Genomic DNA, 22,316 nt, shown 5'->3' on the forward strand with positions numbered 1-22,316 from the left:
ATTTCAACGTTCCTTTCATAAAAAAACACTCTTTTTTGTATATATTCCCTTTTTGGGTTCCTATCTGGCAGTATTTTATTTGGTTCTCTTTCTTTGTTCCCACCATTACTAATCATTATCATCATAATTATAATCATTAAAACACCATCATCTGCAAATTATATCAAAGTATTATGTGTGATTGTTGTAATACTAGCATAATGAAAGTGCTAAAATAGAATATATCATGGCTGCCCAATTAAAAATGTTTTTTTGCATTTGTTAATTTTCAGTTTACTTCATATTTTGAACACATAAGCAGTCCCTTACATTGTGTCAACATTTCTTTATGAATAGACTAATAAAAATTCTCCTAAACCCAAAATAAACTCTTTTAACATTGACTCTCATTGAAAGCTCTTCTGTAAATCTGCTGTTTTGGAGATACATGTTTTTCATTGGACAGTGATGATATGATATAATAATAAAAAAGAGCAACAGCAACAGCAGAACACACAACAAACAAAGCCTGCTTTTTTTCTTTATATTCCATTTTCTAACTGTAGACTGCCATCTATTGGTTATGCAATGTAGTGCTTAGGGGAAGTCCCTGCTATTTAGCCCTGTATGTTAATTTTAATTAAAAAAACACATACTTTAGAAAAATATATTACCATGAGCATAAATAATTTTAATAATGAACAAAACGTTTTAATCAAATTTCAGCCCATCCCAATAAAACGGCTGCCTGCTCAACATGTAGTAGTACCCTCCTGTTCAATGTTGAATATAAGATAGCAGGTCTCCAGATGGTCAGTCCCTATCGTGTGCTGGAACTGGGGCTGCAGGTCTTCTGGTTTCAAGCCATTCAGAAAGTGCCCACTGATCTCCTCATACAGTAAGGGCCCAACATCCTCTGCAAAAGTCAGTATATACATATCATATAATAAGATTGCTTTTTCAAAAAGAAAAAAGACATTGAGTTATCACTGAACAAATGACTAAATTACTAAATTACTAAAATTACCATATACTGTTCAAAACACAGATCATTTTCTACTAAAACTACTTATTGTACTGTACATTGTACATTATGTCAATCCAGTAATTATCATGACTTTCCTAAGCAGAGAAAATAATATTATATACAAACAAGTTATGTATTCTGAATTAAGATGTGCATACTGACCAATGTACTTATCTTTTAGAGTTCTCATGGTGACGGAAAGGCCACCAGAATCTTTCAGCTCCAGGGTATCATCTTCTGATAGGGACTGAATGGCATTTCGGGCACAGCTCACCACTTCAGCCAACTCCTCCTCCTCAGCATCCTCAAAGTCATCTGGGTATTCCATAGCATCCACATCCACATCAGGAGGAGCTGTAACACACAGTCATATACCACACAAATGTTAATAGGCATAACATGCTCTTCATTCATCCTAGGAAAGGTTTTTAACAAAGATTAAATGCATATAGTAAACTGATTGTTACATTACCAAAAACATTACCATACATTATTATCATTCTCATTTGCAGTCCATTAGACAAGGTCTTGATACGTTGTACCTAAGGTTCGCCTCTATACATTGGGAGATGCTGGGCTAGCATTGCTAACAAACACTAAACAAATTTCTTAACCCACTTAATATGTATCAAAATCATATATTTTTGACAAAACTATCGAATGTTAGGCTGAATTTCTTGGCTTCAATGTCAGAAGAGGCTGATCCGAAGTAAAGAAACCCTTAAATACAGTTTTGAAAATAATTTTTGTCAGTGTTTTTCATTTAGTTCACTGCCCTTTTTGCCAGATGGATTTAACTCACATCTGGTGACTGTAGTTTAAGTTACGTATTTATTAGCAGCGCTACACTAGAATCTTAAAGATTCTAAAGATTAGCAATATTTGCATCTACTATAAAAGCAGCCTATCATGCTCAGTTCAGCATAGTGTGTGCTGTTTCAAACTACACTTCTTATATGATTTAATTAGATTCCTGTATAAAAATACAAAATATCCAACCCAGCATTTCCTGCTAATATTCTGATATAAGCTGGTACCTGATACCTGGTATCAGACCAGTGTGACCTAGTTTACACACATCATAGTTATAATAAACCCAAAATGAAAAGCATACATTCAGACCCAACTTGACAGTGCATATCTAAGGATTTCTCATCTTCATAGCTGCGACCCTGCGACTCCTCCTCAAACGGACGCTCAGGACTGAAGGAGGCATCCTTCCTTGAAGTACCTTCAACAGATGACAAGCTCTCGTTTTCTTCAAAGTCTTCTGAATAATCAGACTCAGTTGTAGCGTGGGCCAACTCCTCCTCCACAACAAGAGCTGCCTCATCATCTCCTTTCATACTTGGTGATTCTTGCAGAGTGGGCATTTCCATATAAACAACAGTGTCCTTCCAGGATAATGTTGCATCTTCACTCTTTACAGCAGATATGTCCTCTGGAACACATACTTGTCTTGTCTGAGGCCTGGATTCAACATTAACCTTAGTCAGTTCTGTCTCTTGGTGCTCAATGAATTGGCCGAGATGTTCTTGGACATAGGGCATGCCCAGGATGCTGCTAGCACTCGGCCTGTTCTCAGGAACCAAGCAAAGCATTTTCTCAATGAGAGAGTGAAGGTCTTTTGAGTACTGATCTGGAGCTGGGCTGTATTCACCCTTTATTATCTTGTAGAACAAATTCAGCAGATTTCTAGCCCAGAAAGCTGGTTTGAGTGTGCAAAGTTCATACAGTAAGCAGCCAAGAGCCCATATGTCAGATTTGGTGCTGTATGGAATGTCCTGGCATAACTCAGGACTGAGGTAACAGGGTGTTCCTACACAGGTGGAAGCCATATCCAGTGTGTGGCTCATTATCTTAGATATTCCAAAATCTCCAAGCTTGATCATCCCCCGCTTGGTTAGGAGAATGTTGGAGGTTTTGATGTCTCTGTGGAGAATTTTTTTGGAGTGGATGTAGCTGACTGCCATGAGCACTTGCACAAACCACTTCATAGTCACGTGTTCGGAGAAGTACTCATCTGGCTTTCTTCCTTTTATCTGGTCATCCAGGGTCCCACCATCACAGTAGTCCATAGCAATGTAAATGAGCTCATTTGCTGTGTCATAAAAGGTGTCACTCCATGTCACAATGTGGGGGTGCTTGAGATTCCTCAGAATTTCAGCCTCTTGTAACACAGCCTCTTTGGTCTTTGTCTTTCGAGAGTTGTCTACCTGTATTCTTTTCACAGCATAGAGCTTATTTGTCTCTTTATGTCTCATCAGCAGGACGACTCCTGCTCCACCACTTCCAAGAGTGAGAATTTGCTCATATGTTTCCATGTTTAGTAGCTAACTGGCTATAAAAGTGTAATTTAAACTGAAAAAGTAATTAAACCACCATACTGTGTTTTTCCGTTGTGTTGGGCAGAGATTTCACACTGACTATCTGTTCTTTTCTATGAATTAATGTAGTTATATCCCATTTCCACTTTCCTGCAGCTTTCCTTCCTGCAGTCCGCTCATTATCTAACTATATAACCTAGATTTAGATTAGGTTAACCTAGCTACAGGCACCTTTTTGATAACGCTCAAAACGTCAGCTTGCTATAAAGAGACACTTGTAGTTAGCTAACTCAAACCCGTGTATTTTCACGCTATTTTCCAATAGAACATAGCTACATAGCGTTAATACGTTTAGCTATCTAAATATATTATTTGTAACGTTAAATTATCTGTTTAGTCATTTAGCTAGTTATCTGCTTTTCTTACTAATTTATCGTTAGCTGTCCAACGTCAACTGTCATCTCCGCTCGCGGTTTGTTTGGGTAGGGGTAAAGTCATCCCCCTGGCAACAACGACTTGCTTGAACAAGCTGTTTTCTGATTGGCTGAGAGGGCTCCCCTCTTCACACTGCTGTCTCTCCAACACTGCGTAGAATCTGCTATGATGAAAATAATTGAATTTTAAGTTCACAAGAATGGTTTTATGTTAACAGTTCTCATAATTTAATAGCATTACAATTTTGGCTAAACATTACAACATAATTGCAGAAATTAATATATATATATATATATATATATATATATATATATATATATATATATATATATCCCAATTAGTTAGCATTTAAAAAGTCAGTTCTTTTGGCCCGGCTCACTAAAAAGAGTCAGCTGCCAAGTGGCTCCTCAGAATTTGAGGATGTCAGTTTATTACCAAATTATGTGTAAAATAAAATACTATAGAAAAAAAACACATTATATCAAATGTTTATTATTTATATGGCTTAGTTTTTTTATATACACTGCACAAGATATATATGGAGTGCTACAAAAATAAATTATATGAACTGTTAACTAATACAAAAAAATCAAGGACCCACATACCATAAAAGGTTAATTCTGTATTTATCATTTGTTAATTAAGTGCATTTATTTTGTAAAACCCCCTACCTCCTGTTCGTGTGCTCACCATACTGTTGTAATTCTAATCGCGTTTGGCTTTAACAGAAGAAAACAAATCAGTTTATGCCTGATAAGTAAAAAAAATAGGGAGAATGGGAGAATTGGGAAAATTGTAAATAAGATTAATATTTCGGTTTATTGTTTATTTATATGTTATAATATGTGCTTTTGAGATTTTTTATCTTATATTTTAATTATTTCTATTTTATCCTAAATATCCTAAATCAACAGCGGAGGCCTACAGGGGGGATTCGAAAAAAGAACCTGGCAACATAGCTCTCCTGTGCTGTGTAGTGAGTCGTGCTGGTGTAGGGTACAAGGCTAACTGCTAGCTAGTTATCAGAAATGCCACCTAAAGGAAAGGGTGGCAAAGGTGCAAAAGGTGAGCTTTGTGGTTTAATGGCAACTTATTATTAGAAATAGATGTCGCAGCTAGTCGATTCTTTCTGAAGTGCATTTGGTTTTGTTTTGGAGCCAGCGTTAGCTAAACTAACTAACTAGCATTAGCAACACTGCCATCGTACTGTTGCTAAATATTAGCAAGCTAGCCACGACTGTAGCTAAGCTAACGTACTATGTACACGAAATAACCAGATATTTTGTTAGCTTATCTAACCTAGCTATATATCAATTTATTGGCCAGTGTATGTGAATTTGAACTGAAGTGAGCAGATTTTGTTAAAATATTGCTACCTGGCTATACTAGTAGCTGCACTTGTGCTAGCCTAGGTAGCCATGAGGTAAACTGATAACTGAGCAGATGTGAAGTTTATAAAAGTCTATGGTCTCATAATTTAATAAAGCCTTTTTTTAAACAGGAGCTGCTGCCTCCGGTAGTGGAGACACAGATAAGAAAGAGAAAGCCCAGAAAGGAGGGACTGCAGTAAAGGTAAACTACATGGTTAATTTATATGGTTTAATGTTATTAGCTGACTAGGTAGGTTAGCTAAGAGTTACACATTTTAACATGCATAGACAGACAGATAAATAGATACGTTCCTTTTAGTTTTAGGATTAAGCATAGTCATACCTTGACTATATATATATATATTTTTTTTTTTGCTTAATTCTCAATTGAAAATCTGCATTTTAAATCATGTGTAAGACTTGGACTAATCTCTGTCTGAGAAACTGTCACTTTATGTCCAAATGTTTGTGATTATCTGTTCATCTTACGTATCATCTCAAATAAAGGATTTTAATAGGCAGCTTGTCTATCCTTTGCAGCAGAAACAGTTGTTTAATATGGCTGTACTGTAAAATTGGGCATATCTCTGAATCACATCTGTTGATCAATGATGTTAATTACTTAAGAAAACACAGCCCAGTGCTTTCAGTAACCCGTGCACTAGGTATGGTGACTTTAGACTTGTGCAGATGCTTGAAAATGCCACTCCCATTCTATTTTTTCCATATATATATATATATATATATATAGATAGATAGATATATAGATAGATAGATAGATAGATAGAGAGAGAGAGAGAGAGAGAGAGAGAGAGAGAGAGAGAAAGACAGAGAGAGAGAGATGTGCACGTTCCTTACTGATGTGACATTCGTCTCATTACCTGTGGTGAATTGTTGAATATAGTTGAAATGATGCATGTCAGTGTAAAGTTTGTAAGTGTAACTTAAAATGATGTTTGTTCATTTCGCCCCAAACAGGTTCGGCATATTCTTTGTGAAAAGCATGGGAAATGCATGGAGGCAATGGAGAAACTGAAGTCTGGAGTGCGATTTAGTGAAGTGGCATCACAATACAGTGAAGACAAGGCTAGACAAGGAGTAAGCAGACACAAACTGCAGAATAGACCTTTAATCATAATTCTTGGATGTTATTCCTGCCTTTATTACACAAAAGATTTCTTAAATTAACTTAAGGATGAATTGGGTGTGCCACATTCAAAACTATGCAGTGATCAGACCCTCTAGAAATAAATGTGTAGCTCAGTACAGATATAGCACAGTTTTCTTTACACAGGGAACTGATTCTGTTTGATCATATGAAATATATTGCAATTATTATGCTGACAAACTTAAAAGCTCTTAGCATTAAACTGTTTGTGCAAGTTTGCACAAGCTTTAATTCAATAATAATTCTTATAAATAAATAAAATATAAATAAAAACATTCTGTGTGGTCTGACATGGATTTTGCAGAAAAGATCAACCTTGTTGTGCACAGTATAACTTTTCAAAATGTTTAGTACTGATTTTGGAATATTAGATTTGGTATTATATTGATTAAAGAATAATTTTCTTATTACTACAGCTGGGTATATCATTTGCAAATTGAAGGTTCAGTTATTCTTCTTGTTTACCAGTAGATGGCAGGATCCCACCTGCTTTGTTTCTTACCATTGGAAAAGGCTTTCAGACTAATTTTATTTTTTTAAAACTATTTACTGGTTCAGTTTCCCTTTCTTCTTCTATTCTGTAATTTGAATTCCATAATTACATGTTATTTGGTACCTTTACAAGTACATTAGTGCCCGGATATATTCAGTACATGGTGTTTACTTAAATACTTAGGTTAATGTGTCACTATTCTGATTGAAATGTAATTTTCTTTTTTAATGTATTGATTAGATTAAAAGACCAAATAATGTGTCCTCTGGACAGGGATCAGATTTCTGAATCTGCCTAAACTTAGCCTAAGAAAGTTTGTTTTGCATTTGGCAGGGTGACCTTGGCTGGATGACAAGAGGATCAATGGTGGGACCATTTCAGGATGCTGCGTTTGCACTACCCATCAGCACAATGGATAAACCAGTATACACAGATCCTCCCGTGAAAACAAAGTTTGGATACCACATCATCATGGTGGAAGGCAAAAAGTGACCCCTGTATTTGATGGCCAAATTAGGAAGCTTTGCTTGGTGGCTTTTTTTCCTCAGTTGCTTTGCAGTAATGTGAGCAGCAGATTATTTTGTAACACTGGCTGTATTTTTTTTAAACCGTGTAAATATCAGTTAATAAAAACTGAAAAATGTGAACTCTTAATGTGATTGTCATTCTTGGTTGTTCACAATGCAACAGTGACTTACTTGTCTAAAGGGTGTGGGGCAGTGTTGAGTCAGCAATGTGAGACCATGTGGGACTTAATGCCTTCCTTCCACTGTCATAAAAATTACAAAGACTGATCATTTCAGAGTAAGAAATGGCTTAATGTTCATGGTAAGTATTTTTTTGATCAGTCTTATCACATTTGTGTTGAATATCTGATAAGGAACAGTACCTTTTTGACAACACATTGTCAAACTGAGCACCTTTATATGTATACCTTATAGCAGACACAGCTTTTTTGTAAGACATTTCAGAGACTTTATAAATAAATTAGAATAAAAAAAATAATAAATAAATAAATAAAAAATATAACCTTAGACTGTGTGATATTTGTTTTGTGTAAGTAATGTTTCACAATAAAGTTTAATGTTAAGAAACATTACAATTATAAATTACAATTATAAATTATAGAATAAATGCATATTTACATTTTATAGCTACAATTTAACCAGCTTTAATTATTATTACATTTGATTTATCATTTAGTGATCTATAATATTTTTTTATAATAATCTTGATCAATCTAGATCTTTTTTTTAGTATAATAATGTAAAAAATAAATGTTATGTTTTTTTTGTTCAGAATGAACAGTTATGTCCCTGTAGCTATACATTTCTAAGGATTATAGTTACATGCGTAGATGTAAATGGGCAGAATCTTTTAGCCTGCAGCCTTGAATGAACGTGCACACATCCATCTTACGTTAGTACACGTCATTTTCTATGACTAAGTTGCTGTTTCACCACCACCAAATATGGGATGCACAATGTTCGTGTTTTGTTAAAAAAAAAAAATGGACACGTGACCAAACGACTTAATGTTTATTACATGAAATAATGGTTGAATTCAAATATTTTCTTGATTATTATTATGTTTATACACTTGTTCATATTAATACGTGGACGGTGAGTAAAGACAGTTGTGAAGGTCTTGTCTTCAGAGGCATTAACACGCTTATATTTAGCTTAGTTTGTCTTTAAAACAGCTTGGTTGTTAGTTTGTTGAAAATCGGAAGATGTAAAGATGAGTCAAACGAGAAAAGGGACATCAGGGGCTCGAGCGTCTTCTCGGCGCTGATTGGTCTAGAGATATGGAGTCAGATGACGCAGAGGGTTCCGGGTTTCTCCGGCTGACGAAGGTAACTATCGGTCAGACTAGAATCGGAGGCAGAAACAGAGGCAAGCGGGCGGCAACGGTGGCTCAGGGCTTTAGCTACCGGAGGTAAGGATGTAGTTTATATAGGCTGGTGTAGATAAGCTGGATATCGCTGTACAGACTCATAGAGTAAAGCTTATTAGCGCGGTAATCTGTAATGAGATAAGGTGAACCGGCGGCTTTACGCAAATATTTACACGCTGTTTGTGTGGATGTGAATGGAGAGCATAGTAGCTAACCCGGTGTTCTGTCGTGTTGTGTTACCTTGTAAAAACTTGCTACCCTAGCGTGTATTCAAACTTTAAAAAATGCCAGAAAAGCACCATATTTAAAGAATACTCTCAGTAGGATCTTTGGAAAGCCTGAATCTAAATATATCAGAATACAGTTGGTTAATGGTTAATATAGGCGTGACCATAACCCGTTTTTTGTATTTTTCAATGCTCACTTATTATAACTTGTATTATTATTATTTTTTTATATACATGTATATATATTTTATTATTATTGTTGTTATTATAACTGACATCTACACGTTTGTAACACAAAAGGACAGAGGTCTCAGGCTGTTGAATGCACCCAGGTAAAACTTAATAGAACTACCATAAAATACAGAAACATCAAATAAATTTTGGTCCGCGCATGCGCACTGGTGTTGAAAAGCACATTTCGATGGGTAGCATAACTCGACAGAACACCCCCACCGGCTAGCAGGGATGCTTAGCCTCAAACACGCACTTAGTCTTGGAGGACAGACCTAAAATACTGTCTGGAAAACGGCTGTTAGACTGTGTTCAGGTTCTACGCTTAAAGAGAGTGCTTTGAGAAACACAGAGCTGATTGTCGGCGTGGTTTAGAGGAGGAGATGCGGGAAGCGTGTTCAGGCAGACTCGTGATGATGATGGTAATGATGATGATGCTGTACACAGGGAGAGAGGCGCGTCATGGCGAAAGGGGTTCACTTCAGTTCAGGGCGGATACTGGTCCGCCGTGCCTCGCCGGGGCGATTTAGGTTGATCTAAACACCAGCTAAACACGGGCTAAACACGTTTTTATCAGTCGGTATCGGCAGCACGCTGCGTTCTCGCGCCAGCACCCTGGGCGATAAGACCCCCTGAGGCCATGTCTGTATCTGTATCTGTAGGCAGCGTCCGGAAAACACCAGCCACGAGGAGGCAGCTCGCTGCTCCCTTTCTCCTCTTTATTCATTAATAATTATTCATTTGTTGGAGTTACATGTGAGTGGAAACCAGTCAGTCATCTTTTCTGTTCAACCATTAATAAATAATTAAATAACAAAACAATATATTCATCATAAATAAATAAATAATTTTAAAATAATGAACACAAAAAAAAAACAATAGGAGTATTCTATTTTCAGATTCAGAAAGTGGAAAAATATACAAGATATGTGTTAGAAAAGTACCCAAAACATAGTTTAAGAATAATAAGTATAGAAGTATACAAATGATTCTAAGTAAATAAATTAAATATTTTATATTAAAAAACAAAATAATTAAAACAAAGTTGAACAGTTACAGGCATAGTGGTGGGAGTGGTTGGAAATTAAACACTTAATATACGTTATATAAATAAATTATTTTAGTTTTTACATTTAAGGGTTTATTGAAAAGGAAAATGTACAATTTGCATCTTTACAAATTTAGAACAGTTAGTGTTGAATATATATGTACATAATGTAAAACCTAGAGCTGGAGTTTAATCAACTTAATTTGATTAATTAAATGACTTTTAATGTGATTTTGAAACTTTGATAATTGAGATTATATGTCTTTACGTAAAGAAGCTGAGAGATGTAATCTCAGTAGAAAGATTTTTGCTTCTGCCAGAAACCTGTAAAGAAAGAACTCTTATGTGGCAGTGAATTTCAGATTTTACATTTTTATTTAACTGATATACAAGGAGGTTATGTTTGCACTGTGTTTAATATAAAAGCTGCATGTAAAATTAAAGGGGGATTGCTCATATATGGGAATTGCTAATATAATAGAAAAATATCAAGATATTTTTTTAAAATATCAGCCAGTGTTAATATCAGTGTTAATTTAATATCCAGTATTATATGCATAGATGTGGTCACACACACACTTAAAATATTAATATTAATATAAATGAATAAAAATGGCGTACAATGTGATAAGCTTTCAGTTACTATGGTTACTGTGAGAGTTCCATCCAAATACGACAGAAATGTAATACTTTACCAACCAACAACAGTAAAGAAATTCTCTGTTTTCATTGTTTTGCATGTTAATTAAAGCAATGGACACGACTGGGTTAACTGGCTTGGACTCCAAGATATCGCTGTTGGCTGTAGGTCAACACTGGCACGTTTTTACGTCACTGATTCAGTAGTAAACGGATCACTGGGGCCGTGTTAAATGATAAAGCCAGCTACCCGCAGATCTTAATAGTGTGTGGATAATAGGATCAGTTTCCCGGTTTGTTCAGTCCCTCCCCACCTCTATGTATAGTAAAGCTGTGTGTCCACCTGGACTGGCTGAGGATGTGGTCAGTGTGTGGGGTGAGCCGAGGGGCTTGATATCATTGGCTCTCGCAGTCACCCGGTCATGCTGACCCCGCACAGGGCTGCAGGGGTTCTTCTTGATCAGGGTGGATACAGGAACTTTTGATACGCCTTCATATCATCACCCACACAGAAGAACTTGTTTGCACTAGTTTGTTTGTTTGTTGGGATCTTGATAGAATCTGTTTCCTTTGTCATCACACTCCCAGGATCTGGTAAAAAGATGAAGGTATGTTTATTGTGTATATACTGTAGGTCATTTCTTTGTAATAGTGTGGATGATTATTACATTTTATAAAGCTATAAAAGGCTATGGCTTGTTTTTTTTAGCGTTGAATGAGATGCTAGTGATAATAAACTACTTAAAAAGGCAAATTTCTGTAGGCACACAGGACCCCTATTTTGTGTCCGTGTCACAGTGTTTTATAAACATTGTTTTTAGGGAGTGTTTTAAAGCCGTTGCAGTGATGACTTAATTGACCTCATGATGTCATCTGTAGCAATGGGAGGAGAAGGACAATATAACTGCTGGAGTCAGTAGAATGGGGTAATTCTAAACTACTGTCACTACTTGGCCAGTTCATGTCTGTTCAAGCTGTTGCTAGGGCGTGACCTTGATTAACCTCTGACAACAGGAAGCAATGGTTTCCTTCTCTGAGAGTGAGCACATGTTGTTTTAAGAGGAAGTATTTTAATATCAAAGCTCAGAGCAGTGTGTTGCTATTGGTGTATGCAAAACTATGAAAATGCTTTTGTGCCAGAAGTTTTTTGAATGGGCTTGAAAAGCTTGAATGTATTAATCCAGTAATATTTGTTTTAATTACAATGTTTATTTTTACAATGTTAGCTGAGCCAATCAACCAACCTGCTCCAACTAGACTCTCCTATCCTATTGTTTGCAATGCTCCTGACACCAGGAAGGTGAAGACAAGAACATGCCTCTTCTGATAAAAAGTTAGTAATATAGTTAGGCATAGTAATATAGTTAGCCTGCCAATATTACAATAGGATTGATGAGGGGGGGGGGGCTCAATCTACATGGCCAGAGAGAGAGCATGCTGAATTGTGCTCTCTCGTGCTCCGGCTGCTGATTGCTGATGGCAAAGCAGCATGAACTGGAATTGGAATGTCAGAACTTGCGGCCTTTGGGCAGTGATATCAATGTTTTGGTCTGGTGAGACACTCAGCACTCCCCCAAATTCTCTTGCTAAATTCACAAATACTCCAAAGTGACTTTTCACACTGACGTCCACTAAAGGTTATAAGTTTTATCTTTCTGCTGTCAAGTTGCTGATTTTGCAATGCAGTTTTTTCCTGACGATAATTTACGTATATTTCCTCTCCTCGTGATGTCATGTTTAGACAAGTGTTCAGGCCTAAGGAACATCTCTTGCTTAAGTAGACCTGCATCACGCCTGTGGGTTTACACAGAGTGACCACTTTATTGCACAAAGTAAACTTTTACTAAGATTTAGGAATGCTCGGTGAGGATTTCACAAAGCCTTTGCTTGGTTCATGAATGTTTGAGGAACTGGTGTGGTTCACTAAGAGTTTGGACAAATAAAAAAAATATATATTTTTTTATCAGTGTGTCCAGGTTAATCTTATCAGATTGTAAAGAGCATGCTGTGCTGAGGTCAGGACACACTGCAGGTCTTCTCTTACCATGTCATGATGACTGTGACTAGTGGATGTGGCCACGCTCTGTTCAGTGATCTGGAATGTATCTTATAACAAGCACATCTGTGACTGCTAATAAGCCCTGGTGGTATCACTCATGCAGAGAGAATGAATGGCCGCTCTGTCATAGAAACCAAATCACAGGGAGCTTCAATCATACCACTTCTGAAGGACGATGACCATGCGTTTTAGTGGGCTTGCGTTAGGCCTGTACTTTGTACGTCTTGATTATTATTTACTAAGTCATTTCATTGAGTGACGTGTGCCTCTCATGTCCTGTCTTATGTATGATTCTAGTGACACTGGATAACTGGCTAAGGCTGGGTTTTAAAAGTTTTTAAGAGTTTTTTTTTTTTCAATATCGATTCAAATAAACCTGAGATTAATCTTTGAAATGAGCTATTTTGGATTCAAACTTTTTAGATTAATTTGATTAAATTAATTGTTGATATAAGTACACTAACTTTTAAAATAAAAGTAGGTTGAGGGTTGTTTGTACAATTACAAATGCTCTGAAAATCATTTTTTCTATCCAAACAAACTTTTTTAACTAATGTAAAATATCTATAAATTAATTGATGTTGAGTCGAATTGAAAATTTAATTAAACTGAAACCTTGTGAATCGAAATTTAATAATTTCGAGAAATTGGCGGTGGTGATACCCAGTCCTATAACTGGCTGTGGTGTAAAGGTGTAGACCAATGATAAACAACTGGTGTATATGTATCAAATGTAGAGTAGTAAATAATGTGTATTTCAACTTAGTGTGACATTTTACACTCATTTACACTGACTTTTAAAAAAGTATATTTTTCATGTCTGTTTTTTATGTGCCTCTTTTGTTTTTGTCATGCATTGCTTTGAAGTTGTCTTACTGTACCTTAATCTTATTTTGTTTTTTCCCCTTATCTCCCATAGGTCACACACTTTGGACAGGAGGAGTCAATCAAGCACAAGATAGTCTGCACCATTTGAACCTTGAACCTATAAAGTAGAGTACTAAAGAGGAGTCTTTACTCAGGACTGGCCTGAGCCCTTCATCTCACAGTCCACACCTCAACTTCTCTGCAAACATGATTCTCAACATGGATCTCAGCACCCTTCTCCTGCTCCCAGTCCATCTGTTTGTGTGGCTCTACTCAGTCCTGAGCTTTCTACCATGGTACTTCCTGACCGGCGCCAGCAGCAAGAAGATCCTGGCCAAGCGAATCAAGGCGAAATCCATCAAGGGTCAGTCAGAGGGACCCTATCGCTCTGTGGATCGCTTCGAGACTCTGGCCTACATGGACTTTCCAGGGAAAGACACACTGGACAAGCTGTTTGACTATGCCGTGGAACGCTTTGGCAGAGCACACTGTCTGGGAACACGCGCCGTTCTGAGTGAGGAGAATGAAACGCAGCCGAATGGGAAAGTCTTTAAAAAGGTAGGTGTTCACACACATCTATGCATGCCTTCTAAATTAAATACACTCTGATTAAAATACATAGCTTTTTTAAAATAATCTACTTTTTACACTGACAAACTGTTACAATAGATGTCTGTGTAATATGTGTATATATAGTTTATATTGTTGTTGACTGATAGGAGGAACTTTTTTTTTTTTTTTTTCTTACAGTTGATTTTGGGTGATTACAAGTGGATTACATATGAGGAGATGGAAGTTGAAGTGAACCACTTTGGAAGTGGGCTGGCAGCGCTAGGCCAGCAGCCAAGAAACACCATCGCTATTTTCTGTGAGACACGGGCTGAGTGGATGATCACAGCCCAGTCTTGCTTCAGACGCAATTTTCCCTGTAAGCCACTGTATTTAATTTTCTATCTACCCTGTTGGGTTTTTTATGTATAAAATAATGCTGTTTTTATTTTGTATTTAATCACAATTATTCTAAGAAATTATATTAATCATAATATAAGAAGTGTACAGGTATATGAATATGAAAATTAGTGGAAACAATGTTTTTATGATAAGTAAAGTACAAGTAAACTGAGATGAGAGAATTTCTGTTACCAAATAGTAAAACATAATAATATTAATAGGATACATCATTGTTTGTTTTTATTCTAATAGACAGTTATTGAACTTGACATGTTCAATGTTGTAATCTGTTTACTTCATGTATCTGTTTCAGTGGTCACATTTTATGCAACTCTTGGAGAGGATGCTGTGGCCTTTGGACTGAATGAGTGTGGTGTGACTCACTTGGTTACTAGTGCAGAACTTCTGGAAACTAAGTTAAAGGTGAGGGCATCTTATCCCAGATAGTCCTGTATCTAAGAGCATTGACGGACAGACAGATAAGCAAACAAAGAAACAGACAGACAGACAATGAAACAGGCAGACAGACAAAGAAATAGACTGATAAAGAATTAAATAATTGCATAGATAGGCAAAAAACATACAGACAAACAAAGAAATATACAGACAAATAGAAAATAGATAAACAAATAAATACATAGACAGACAGAAATATAAATAAATGTTAGATAGATAGATGATTAGTTTTTTATGTCCCAAAGCCTTTGTCCCAAATATTTTCTCTTTGTGGTTAACACTCTGAGACACAGCTGTTAAATTTTTTTTGCATTTACTTGATTGATTCATCTGCCATTGGTCTCTGCCTGGTTGCTCATTCTTAAAAAAAAATAGTCAGTGTCAGAAGTCAGTGACAAAACACTGAGTATTAAAGATTTGGAGAAAAAATGTACATGTAATCAGTTTTTTCATAACTGTTTTACACAGAGTTTCTGATATATTTTACTTTATTATTCCAGAGCGTACTTCCCCAAATCCCCAACCTGAAGCACATCATCTATGTGGACAACAAGAGCATCAGCACTGCAGGCTACCCAGAGACCATTCAGACCCACAGCATGCAGTCTGTGAAGGAGCTTGGAGCTAAGCCTGAAAACTGTAAGTGCAATCTGAGCACCCAAATATCTGCTTTGACTGCAGATTTTAAGATTTGTTTTATATATATATTTCTGTATCTATCCAAACTGTGTCCTTGCTTCACCCTTAGACAGACCTTTTGATTCGCTTTCTATAGCGATTTGTGCCGAAACAACTGTAAATCAAGCCCTTTACTGTCACAGAAGAATAAAACAATGTGTGTTTTGTGTTGCAGTAAATAGGGAGATAGTGAGACCCATCCCATCAGACCTCGCTGTCATCATGTACACCAGTGGCTCCACCGGCCGCCCAAAAGGGGTCGTCATTGTTCATAGCAACCTCATTGCGGGCATGACGGGCCAGTGTGAGAGGATTCCAGGCTTGGGGTGAGTGTGGACAGTGAAATGTACCGTAAATTAAAAGGCGGTGCTGATATTAAAATTCAGATTAAAAAAAAAAAAAAAAAAAAACTAGAGTTTTGTTTGACTGGAGCTTTTGTACTTTTCTAGCCCCAAGGATACATATATAGCATATTTACCCCTGGCTCATGTGCTGGAGATGACTGCCGAGATCTCATGTGTAACCTATGGCTGCAGGATTGGCTACTCCTCCCCACAAACGCTCTCTGATCAGGTAATGAACTTCTACTTCTAGTACTTCTAGTAAATCAGTAAACTTGTCTTTTAAAATTTCTATTTTAAACTTGATGTTTTCTGCCTTTTAAATATGTTCTTATTCATGCAATGTTGTGTTTATCTTATTAGTTTAATGAATGTCTTGTCTTTTTATATTTTTCTTTTATTGTAGTCCACAAAAATTAAAAAGGGCAGTAAGGGAGACTGCACTGTGCTGAAGCCTACTCTGATGGCAGCTGTACCGGTAAGTCCTGCTTTGTTATTTCTTGACTTCACTAGCAATTTGCCGTCAGCATTACTTTTTCTTTAAATAATTATTTTTTCTGTTCCACCAGGAAATAATGGACCGCATTAATAAAAATGTAATGAGCAAAGTGCAGGAGATGAACTGTGTGCAGAGGACCCTATTCAACCTGGCCTACAACTACAAGCTGGAGCAGATCAAGAAAGGCTATGATGCTCCACTTTGCAACATGTAAGAGCAGATGTATATCTTTAGTGTGACTAATAAAATGATTATATGTGTATATATGAGGTAATGGATGCAAATATAGTTTTTATGCGTTTGAAGGAAAGACCTTTTTGTGATTGTTTTATTTATTATTATTTTTTTATTGTGTAATTTATGTAAAACATTGAAAGTTAAAGCCATAGTTAATTTAGCTCTTTTTTGAAACATCCATCATATTACACTTAAAACAGCAACAGTTAACAAAGCACCTCCTGCAATTGTAAAATCAGTGGAGTCTGGTTTCACAAGAATTTCAATAAGCTAAGAATTCCAGTAGTTTATCCAAGGGTTGAGCACTAGCCCTGGTAAGCAATCACTTAGCCAGTCCTGGTTAGCAGCGCTAGCTGGCCGTGATTAGCAGCACTAGCTGGCCGATAGCGGTAGACTGAGGAACCCTAAGTGTTCTGGTAAGCCAGAGCATTATCAGCTAGCAGCTTGTCACTTGTTTTAATATGGTAATCGTGCAGACTACAGTCCGATATACTCACCTCTGAACGATGCTAGCACTTAGTGGCTAATGCTAGTACTGCTAGAGACTCCTTTATAGTGCTGTGCTTCAGCGGAGTGGCTTTACTGCTCCTTACAGCCTGACTGGTAGAATTCATACATAAAGCACATTGGGAAAATTAGTAATTTATAGGAAAATTATAGGAAATTATGTGCAAATTATAGGAATTATAGGAAATTATAGTCCAAAAAATACTTACAAATTATTTTTAATTATAGTTATAATAGGTCTCAAAAGGAATCTAAGTCATGAGGGCATGATTTGATTTAGCATTAATTCTACTGCAGTAGCCTCTGTGTTTATCAGTATTGTAATGTTAAAATAAAATAAAAAAATCCCAGGAACAACACTGGCAATAGCTGCACTATATGAGAATGGTTTCCAGTCACATTATTTCACAACTTATTGGTTTTCATGTCTCTGTGTACCTCCAGACTGTTTAAGAAAGTGAGGGCTTTGCTGGGAGGAAATGTACGAATGATGCTGTCTGGAGGAGCTCCTCTGTCTTCTGCTACCCAGCGCTTCATGAACATTTGCTTCTGCTGTCCTGTTGGCCAGGGCTATGGCCTGACTGAGACCTGTGGAGCAGGAACCATCACAGAGGGTAAGGAACAAATGTTCACTCCTGATTTCTGTTCATTTGAAGAATGTATTTATGTGTGAAATGTTGAGTATTTTTGAAACATTTGTTTGGATTTAGTTTTTAGTTAGTGGTGGTTGTAGCCAAGATATGTAACAAGAAATTGTTGCACATACTTCTAAAGGTTGAGAACCACAAGCAACACCTGCTTTTTAAGCTTGATATTAAACTATATTTAGCTCCGGGTGATACTCACACGTCCTGTTTGTTTGGCATGCAGTGGCAGACTACAGTACTGGACGAGTGGGGGCTCCTCTCATCTGCTGTGAGTTCAAACTCCGAGACTGGGCAGAAGGTCAGTAATATCATTTGAATGACAGGAACATACTGCAATAAATTTAGCCTTTCATTTATGTGGGTGACACTATTTTTGTAAGTGCTATATGGGTTGTGAGAACCTCTTAGTCATCAAGGTTTTTGTGGAAAAACGTGGGGAGAAGATGCAAAAATACAAAAACAAAAGTTTGAACACATTTGCATTCAGTGATTTTCTTTCTTTCTTTAATTTATTTTCTACATTGTAGACTAATATTAAATGCATCAATACAATTAAGGGACACATGGTACTTACTAAACAAAAATGTGTTAGTCCTCCACAATCTAAAAAAATGATGAACCTGATGAACTGAGATGGTGATTTGGAATGAGCTATATACATACATACATACATATCCAGGAGAGACCATAAAATAAATTTAAAAAATGCTTTTTAACAGGTGGATATACGAAGCAGGATAAGCCTCATCCTCGAGGTGAGATCCTGATCGGTGGTCCCAATGTGACCAAGGGCTACTACAAGACTGACTTCAGCAAGAACAACGATTTCTTTGTGGATGAGAATGGACAGCAGTGGTTCTGTACTGGAGATGTAGGAGAGGTTCATCCTGATGGTTGTCTCCAAATTGTGGGTATGTTATTATTCCAAACACTTGTATTGAATGTTAATGCATAAAACACAGTTAGCTATTCTAGTATTCAAATATTTCAATAACCGTATGTGTTTATGTATTTAATCATTTTTTTTTATTTATTTATTTCTCTTGTAGATCGCAAGAAAGACCTTGTTAAACTGCAAGCTGGGGAATATGTCTCTTTGGGGAAAGTGGAGTCAGCCCTGAAGAACTGCTCCCTAATTGACAACATCTGCGCATACGCAAACAGGTGTCCTTTTATTTTTATGATTTTTGTTTTTATATATATATATATATACACACACACACACACACACATAACTTTTAAGCCAAGCATAGCAATAGCCAAGCCTTACATTCACAATTTGGGAAATATAGTGCATCTTTATAACAGGGTTGTGTATCTACACGTGAATGGAGTTTGTCTTACACAATATTGAAGGACAGAGATACATACAGAGTTGTTGCACAGCTCTCCCCAGCTGCACATCCCCCACAATTGGCAGGTTTTTCAGTCAAACCTTTATTTAAAAACAAAATTGTTGTTGCAGTAGGATGGCGGGTGTATTTTCATTGTCAAGGACATCGCTATTGTTGTCAATGGCATGCCAAAGCAGTTCCCTTAAACTTTTTTTTTTCTTTATCACAGTGCTCATGGGAATGACATTTAAAAAATGTTAAGTTCTGTTTTAAGAAATTAAATAAATAACACAGTGTGTACATTTTGTTCAAAGACTTAAATAGCAATACTAAGACTGCAGTTGCTTGACTGTTCCTCTTTGTTTCCTCAACAGTGATCAGAACTATGTGATCAGCTTTGTGGTGCCTAACCAGAAGCAGCTCACTGCTATGGCCAATCAGAAGGGCATTGTTGGCACATGGGAAGAGATTTGCAACCACCCTATTATGGAGATGGAAGTATTGAAAGAGATCAAAAATGTTGCAAAAACAAGTAAGTTTCACTTCTCCCAAACCCAGTTTTGTAAGGAAGAGGTAGTAGTTACTAATTTTGGAGGGTTCAAAAAAAGAGTTGCACGCTAAGTTTGTAAGTTTTAGGCACCTGTCAGGTGTTAGGAGCAGAAAGACTGGACGCAGTAGAATTGGGGCTTTTTATATAAACACCATGTGACATAAAAAGAAAAGAAATAGAATAATTTCAAACAAACTTTAACACAATGAAAAATGTTTTAATGTTCTAACAAAAATACAAAAGAAAAAGGGTTATTTTATGCACAATAATAATGGAAACCTTTTTGATGCTGAAAACTATACAGTACAGTATAGAGTTGTTTACTGTTGTTTATTGACCTGTTTTCATTGATACATTTTAGATGCACGCCTTTACTGAAACTTATCTTCTTCTGTATTTGTAGTTAAACTGCAGCGATTTGAGATCCCAGTAAAGGTTCACTTAAGCCCTGAGCCGTGGACCCCTGAAACTGGCCTGGTCACAGATGCGTTTAAACTGAAGAGGAAGGAGCTGAAAAACCACTATCTCCACGACATCGAGCGAATGTACGGCCGCAAATAAAGGAATAAATGTTGTGGCACAAGACCTCTTCACCATCACTCTGCTGCCGTAAACATAGTGCTGCATATGTATAGATGTTTTGCTACGACTGCACCACACCCCATTGCTTAGTGTGGTGCGCACATACGCACACGTATCAAAGACCTACTGTGCTGTTCTGTTTTTGTATAATATTTGTCATTACTACTGTGGATAATGTAAACAGTTTGTATAGGTCTGTCCAGTCTGAGCTTTACAGTCTCTTTGCTGTGGAATAGTTTACTGTGGAGGTTTAAATAATCGGCATGAAACACTTGGCGAAGGGACTAGATTCATGCTGATACAACAGGAAGGGGGCACTCTCTTTATTTTTTTTCACCAGCTAGCAAAAGGAAACCTCCTGCCCTTTTGGGAAGGGATTTCAGCTATATAACAGCTATAAACTGCCATCATCTTTAGCTAGTTGTATTTTGTAAACTGTGTGCATTGTTGTATTTTCATCTTTGTATTATTTTCATTAGGGAAAAAAAACATAGTGCTGGCTTGGTTTGCTTAGAGTATGAAGGCCAAAGCCAAACGTTAGACGAGGCCGTCACTGTACTCCAGCCAGGCTCCGCTTCCTTCCAAAGGCAAGCAAGCAACGTATTGGTGATCTTTGTGCCTTCAGAGTGGTCTCTTTTTCAGTGTTGATACCCTACTGTTAGGTAAATTAGGAACTGTGTGCATTCTGTCGCATTTGTCTAATGCATTCTGAGATAATGGTTTTACAATGGCTTCCACTTTTTTTTCTTCAATTTGTTTATTTCATGCATTGAGATGTAAATGAATTTTGTTTTCCATTGTTATGTTAATTTATTAGGTTGTTATGTTATGGAAGGACTCAGGACTGTAGGACGGTTGGCTATTGTAAGTTTTGTGCCAACATACGGTATTGAAGAGCAATCAGTCATAATCTCAATGAAGGGAAAAAAAAAAAAAAAAAAACATTTTAGGTAACTTATCATACATAAAAGCATCCATTGTTGAAGTTGAAAGCATTTCATCAGTTGCCACTGTAGTCAAAACCACTGATGCAGATTATAGAGCACATTTATCAGTATGTTCTAGTGCTTAAATAAAGCCTATTTTGTGATTTATCAGCTCTACTACTGTACCTTACTAATTCAATGCCACAACAGAACTTTCCCAGTTATTCTTCAGCAAACAAAAAAAAACAGATCAATTTCTTACCTTACAATACTGCCATTACACCATATTGCCATTTTAGATTGCTCTGCTTACATTTTTTGCACTATAATTTATTTCATTTTCATAATTAGTTATGTTTGTTAGTGTTTCAGCCTCAGAAAAAAATGGAATAATTTAATTTTGATGAAAGCAACATTACCATCTGAGCAACCAAATATTCCATTCCAAATATTTCATCTTTGAGGGTAGAGTATTGTTTATTTGCACTGTTTTTTATTTTATTTTTGTCAGGGACGTAGCCACTATTTAATTACCAGCCATGGAACCAACAAAGAGGCATTTGGATTGGATTGGGATATGATTTTTTTCATGGAAGGAAAAAAATATGACTGAAAAAAAAAAATCATATTTATTATTCTTAAAATCCCAACCCAATTCTCAAATATGAACTCTTATCAAATGTGAACACTTGAGAAACTGCACATATGCTTGTAGAATTTTTCACACTGTGTTTATTTAATCAGTTTTGTGGATCACATACTATATGTAAAATACATTGTGATAATAAAACTGTTTTCTACTCTGCAAACTGTTTTTTTTTTTTTATTTGAAACATTATTTA

The 22,316-nt window shown here is 36.5% G+C and overlaps 3 protein-coding genes across 6 annotated transcripts; 2 read left to right on the top strand and 1 right to left on the bottom strand.

Moving 5' to 3' along the window:
- Window positions 1–310: 310 nt before the first annotated feature.
- nek12 (NIMA-related kinase 12) lies at window positions 311–3,910 on the bottom strand. 2 transcript variants are annotated; one of them, XM_049484438.1, is made up of 3 exons: window positions 2,121–3,910; window positions 1,169–1,360; window positions 311–895 (listed from the first exon to the last, which is right to left on the bottom strand). In XM_049484438.1, exons 1-3 carry the CDS (start codon window positions 3,328–3,330, stop codon window positions 732–734), a joined length of 1,566 nt encoding a protein of 521 aa, XP_049340395.1. In that variant the 5' UTR covers window positions 3,331–3,910; the 3' UTR covers window positions 311–731. The 2 variants fall into 2 exon arrangements, with proteins under 2 accessions (XP_049340395.1, XP_007247475.3); XM_007247413.4 differs by having other exon boundaries at window positions 2,178–3,902.
- Window positions 3,911–4,472: 562 nt separating this feature from the next.
- pin4 (protein (peptidylprolyl cis/trans isomerase) NIMA-interacting, 4 (parvulin)) lies at window positions 4,473–7,446 on the top strand. The gene is made up of 4 exons (XM_007247414.4): window positions 4,473–4,833; window positions 5,270–5,340; window positions 6,117–6,236; window positions 7,133–7,446. Exons 1-4 carry the CDS (start codon window positions 4,797–4,799, stop codon window positions 7,289–7,291), a joined length of 387 nt encoding a protein of 128 aa, XP_007247476.3. The 5' UTR covers window positions 4,473–4,796; the 3' UTR covers window positions 7,292–7,446.
- A 1,172-nt stretch (window positions 7,447–8,618) lies between these two features.
- acsl4a (acyl-CoA synthetase long chain family member 4a) lies at window positions 8,619–22,283 on the top strand. Of its 3 annotated transcripts, none has more exons than XM_007247419.4 (15): window positions 8,619–8,737; window positions 13,819–14,324; window positions 14,517–14,694; window positions 15,031–15,140; window positions 15,674–15,812; window positions 16,027–16,177; window positions 16,301–16,424; window positions 16,599–16,670; window positions 16,762–16,901; window positions 17,880–18,049; window positions 18,306–18,380; window positions 18,802–18,993; window positions 19,132–19,246; window positions 19,791–19,948; window positions 20,370–22,283. In XM_007247419.4, the coding sequence occupies exons 2-15, from the start codon at window positions 13,974–13,976 to the stop codon at window positions 20,525–20,527; spliced, it is 2,133 nt and encodes a 710-aa protein (XP_007247481.3). In that variant the 5' UTR covers window positions 8,619–8,737; window positions 13,819–13,973; the 3' UTR covers window positions 20,528–22,283. The 3 variants fall into 3 exon arrangements, with proteins under 3 accessions (XP_007247481.3, XP_007247482.3, XP_007247483.3); XM_007247420.4 differs by lacking the exon at window positions 8,619–8,737 and adding an exon at window positions 11,323–11,448; XM_007247421.4 differs by lacking the exon at window positions 8,619–8,737 and adding an exon at window positions 12,155–12,173.
- The last annotated feature ends 33 nt before the right edge of the window (window positions 22,284–22,316 follow it).

Source organism: Astyanax mexicanus, chromosome 10 (genome assembly GCF_023375975.1).
Source record: "Astyanax mexicanus isolate ESR-SI-001 chromosome 10, AstMex3_surface, whole genome shotgun sequence".
NCBI lineage: Eukaryota > Metazoa > Chordata > Actinopteri > Characiformes > Acestrorhamphidae > Astyanax > Astyanax mexicanus.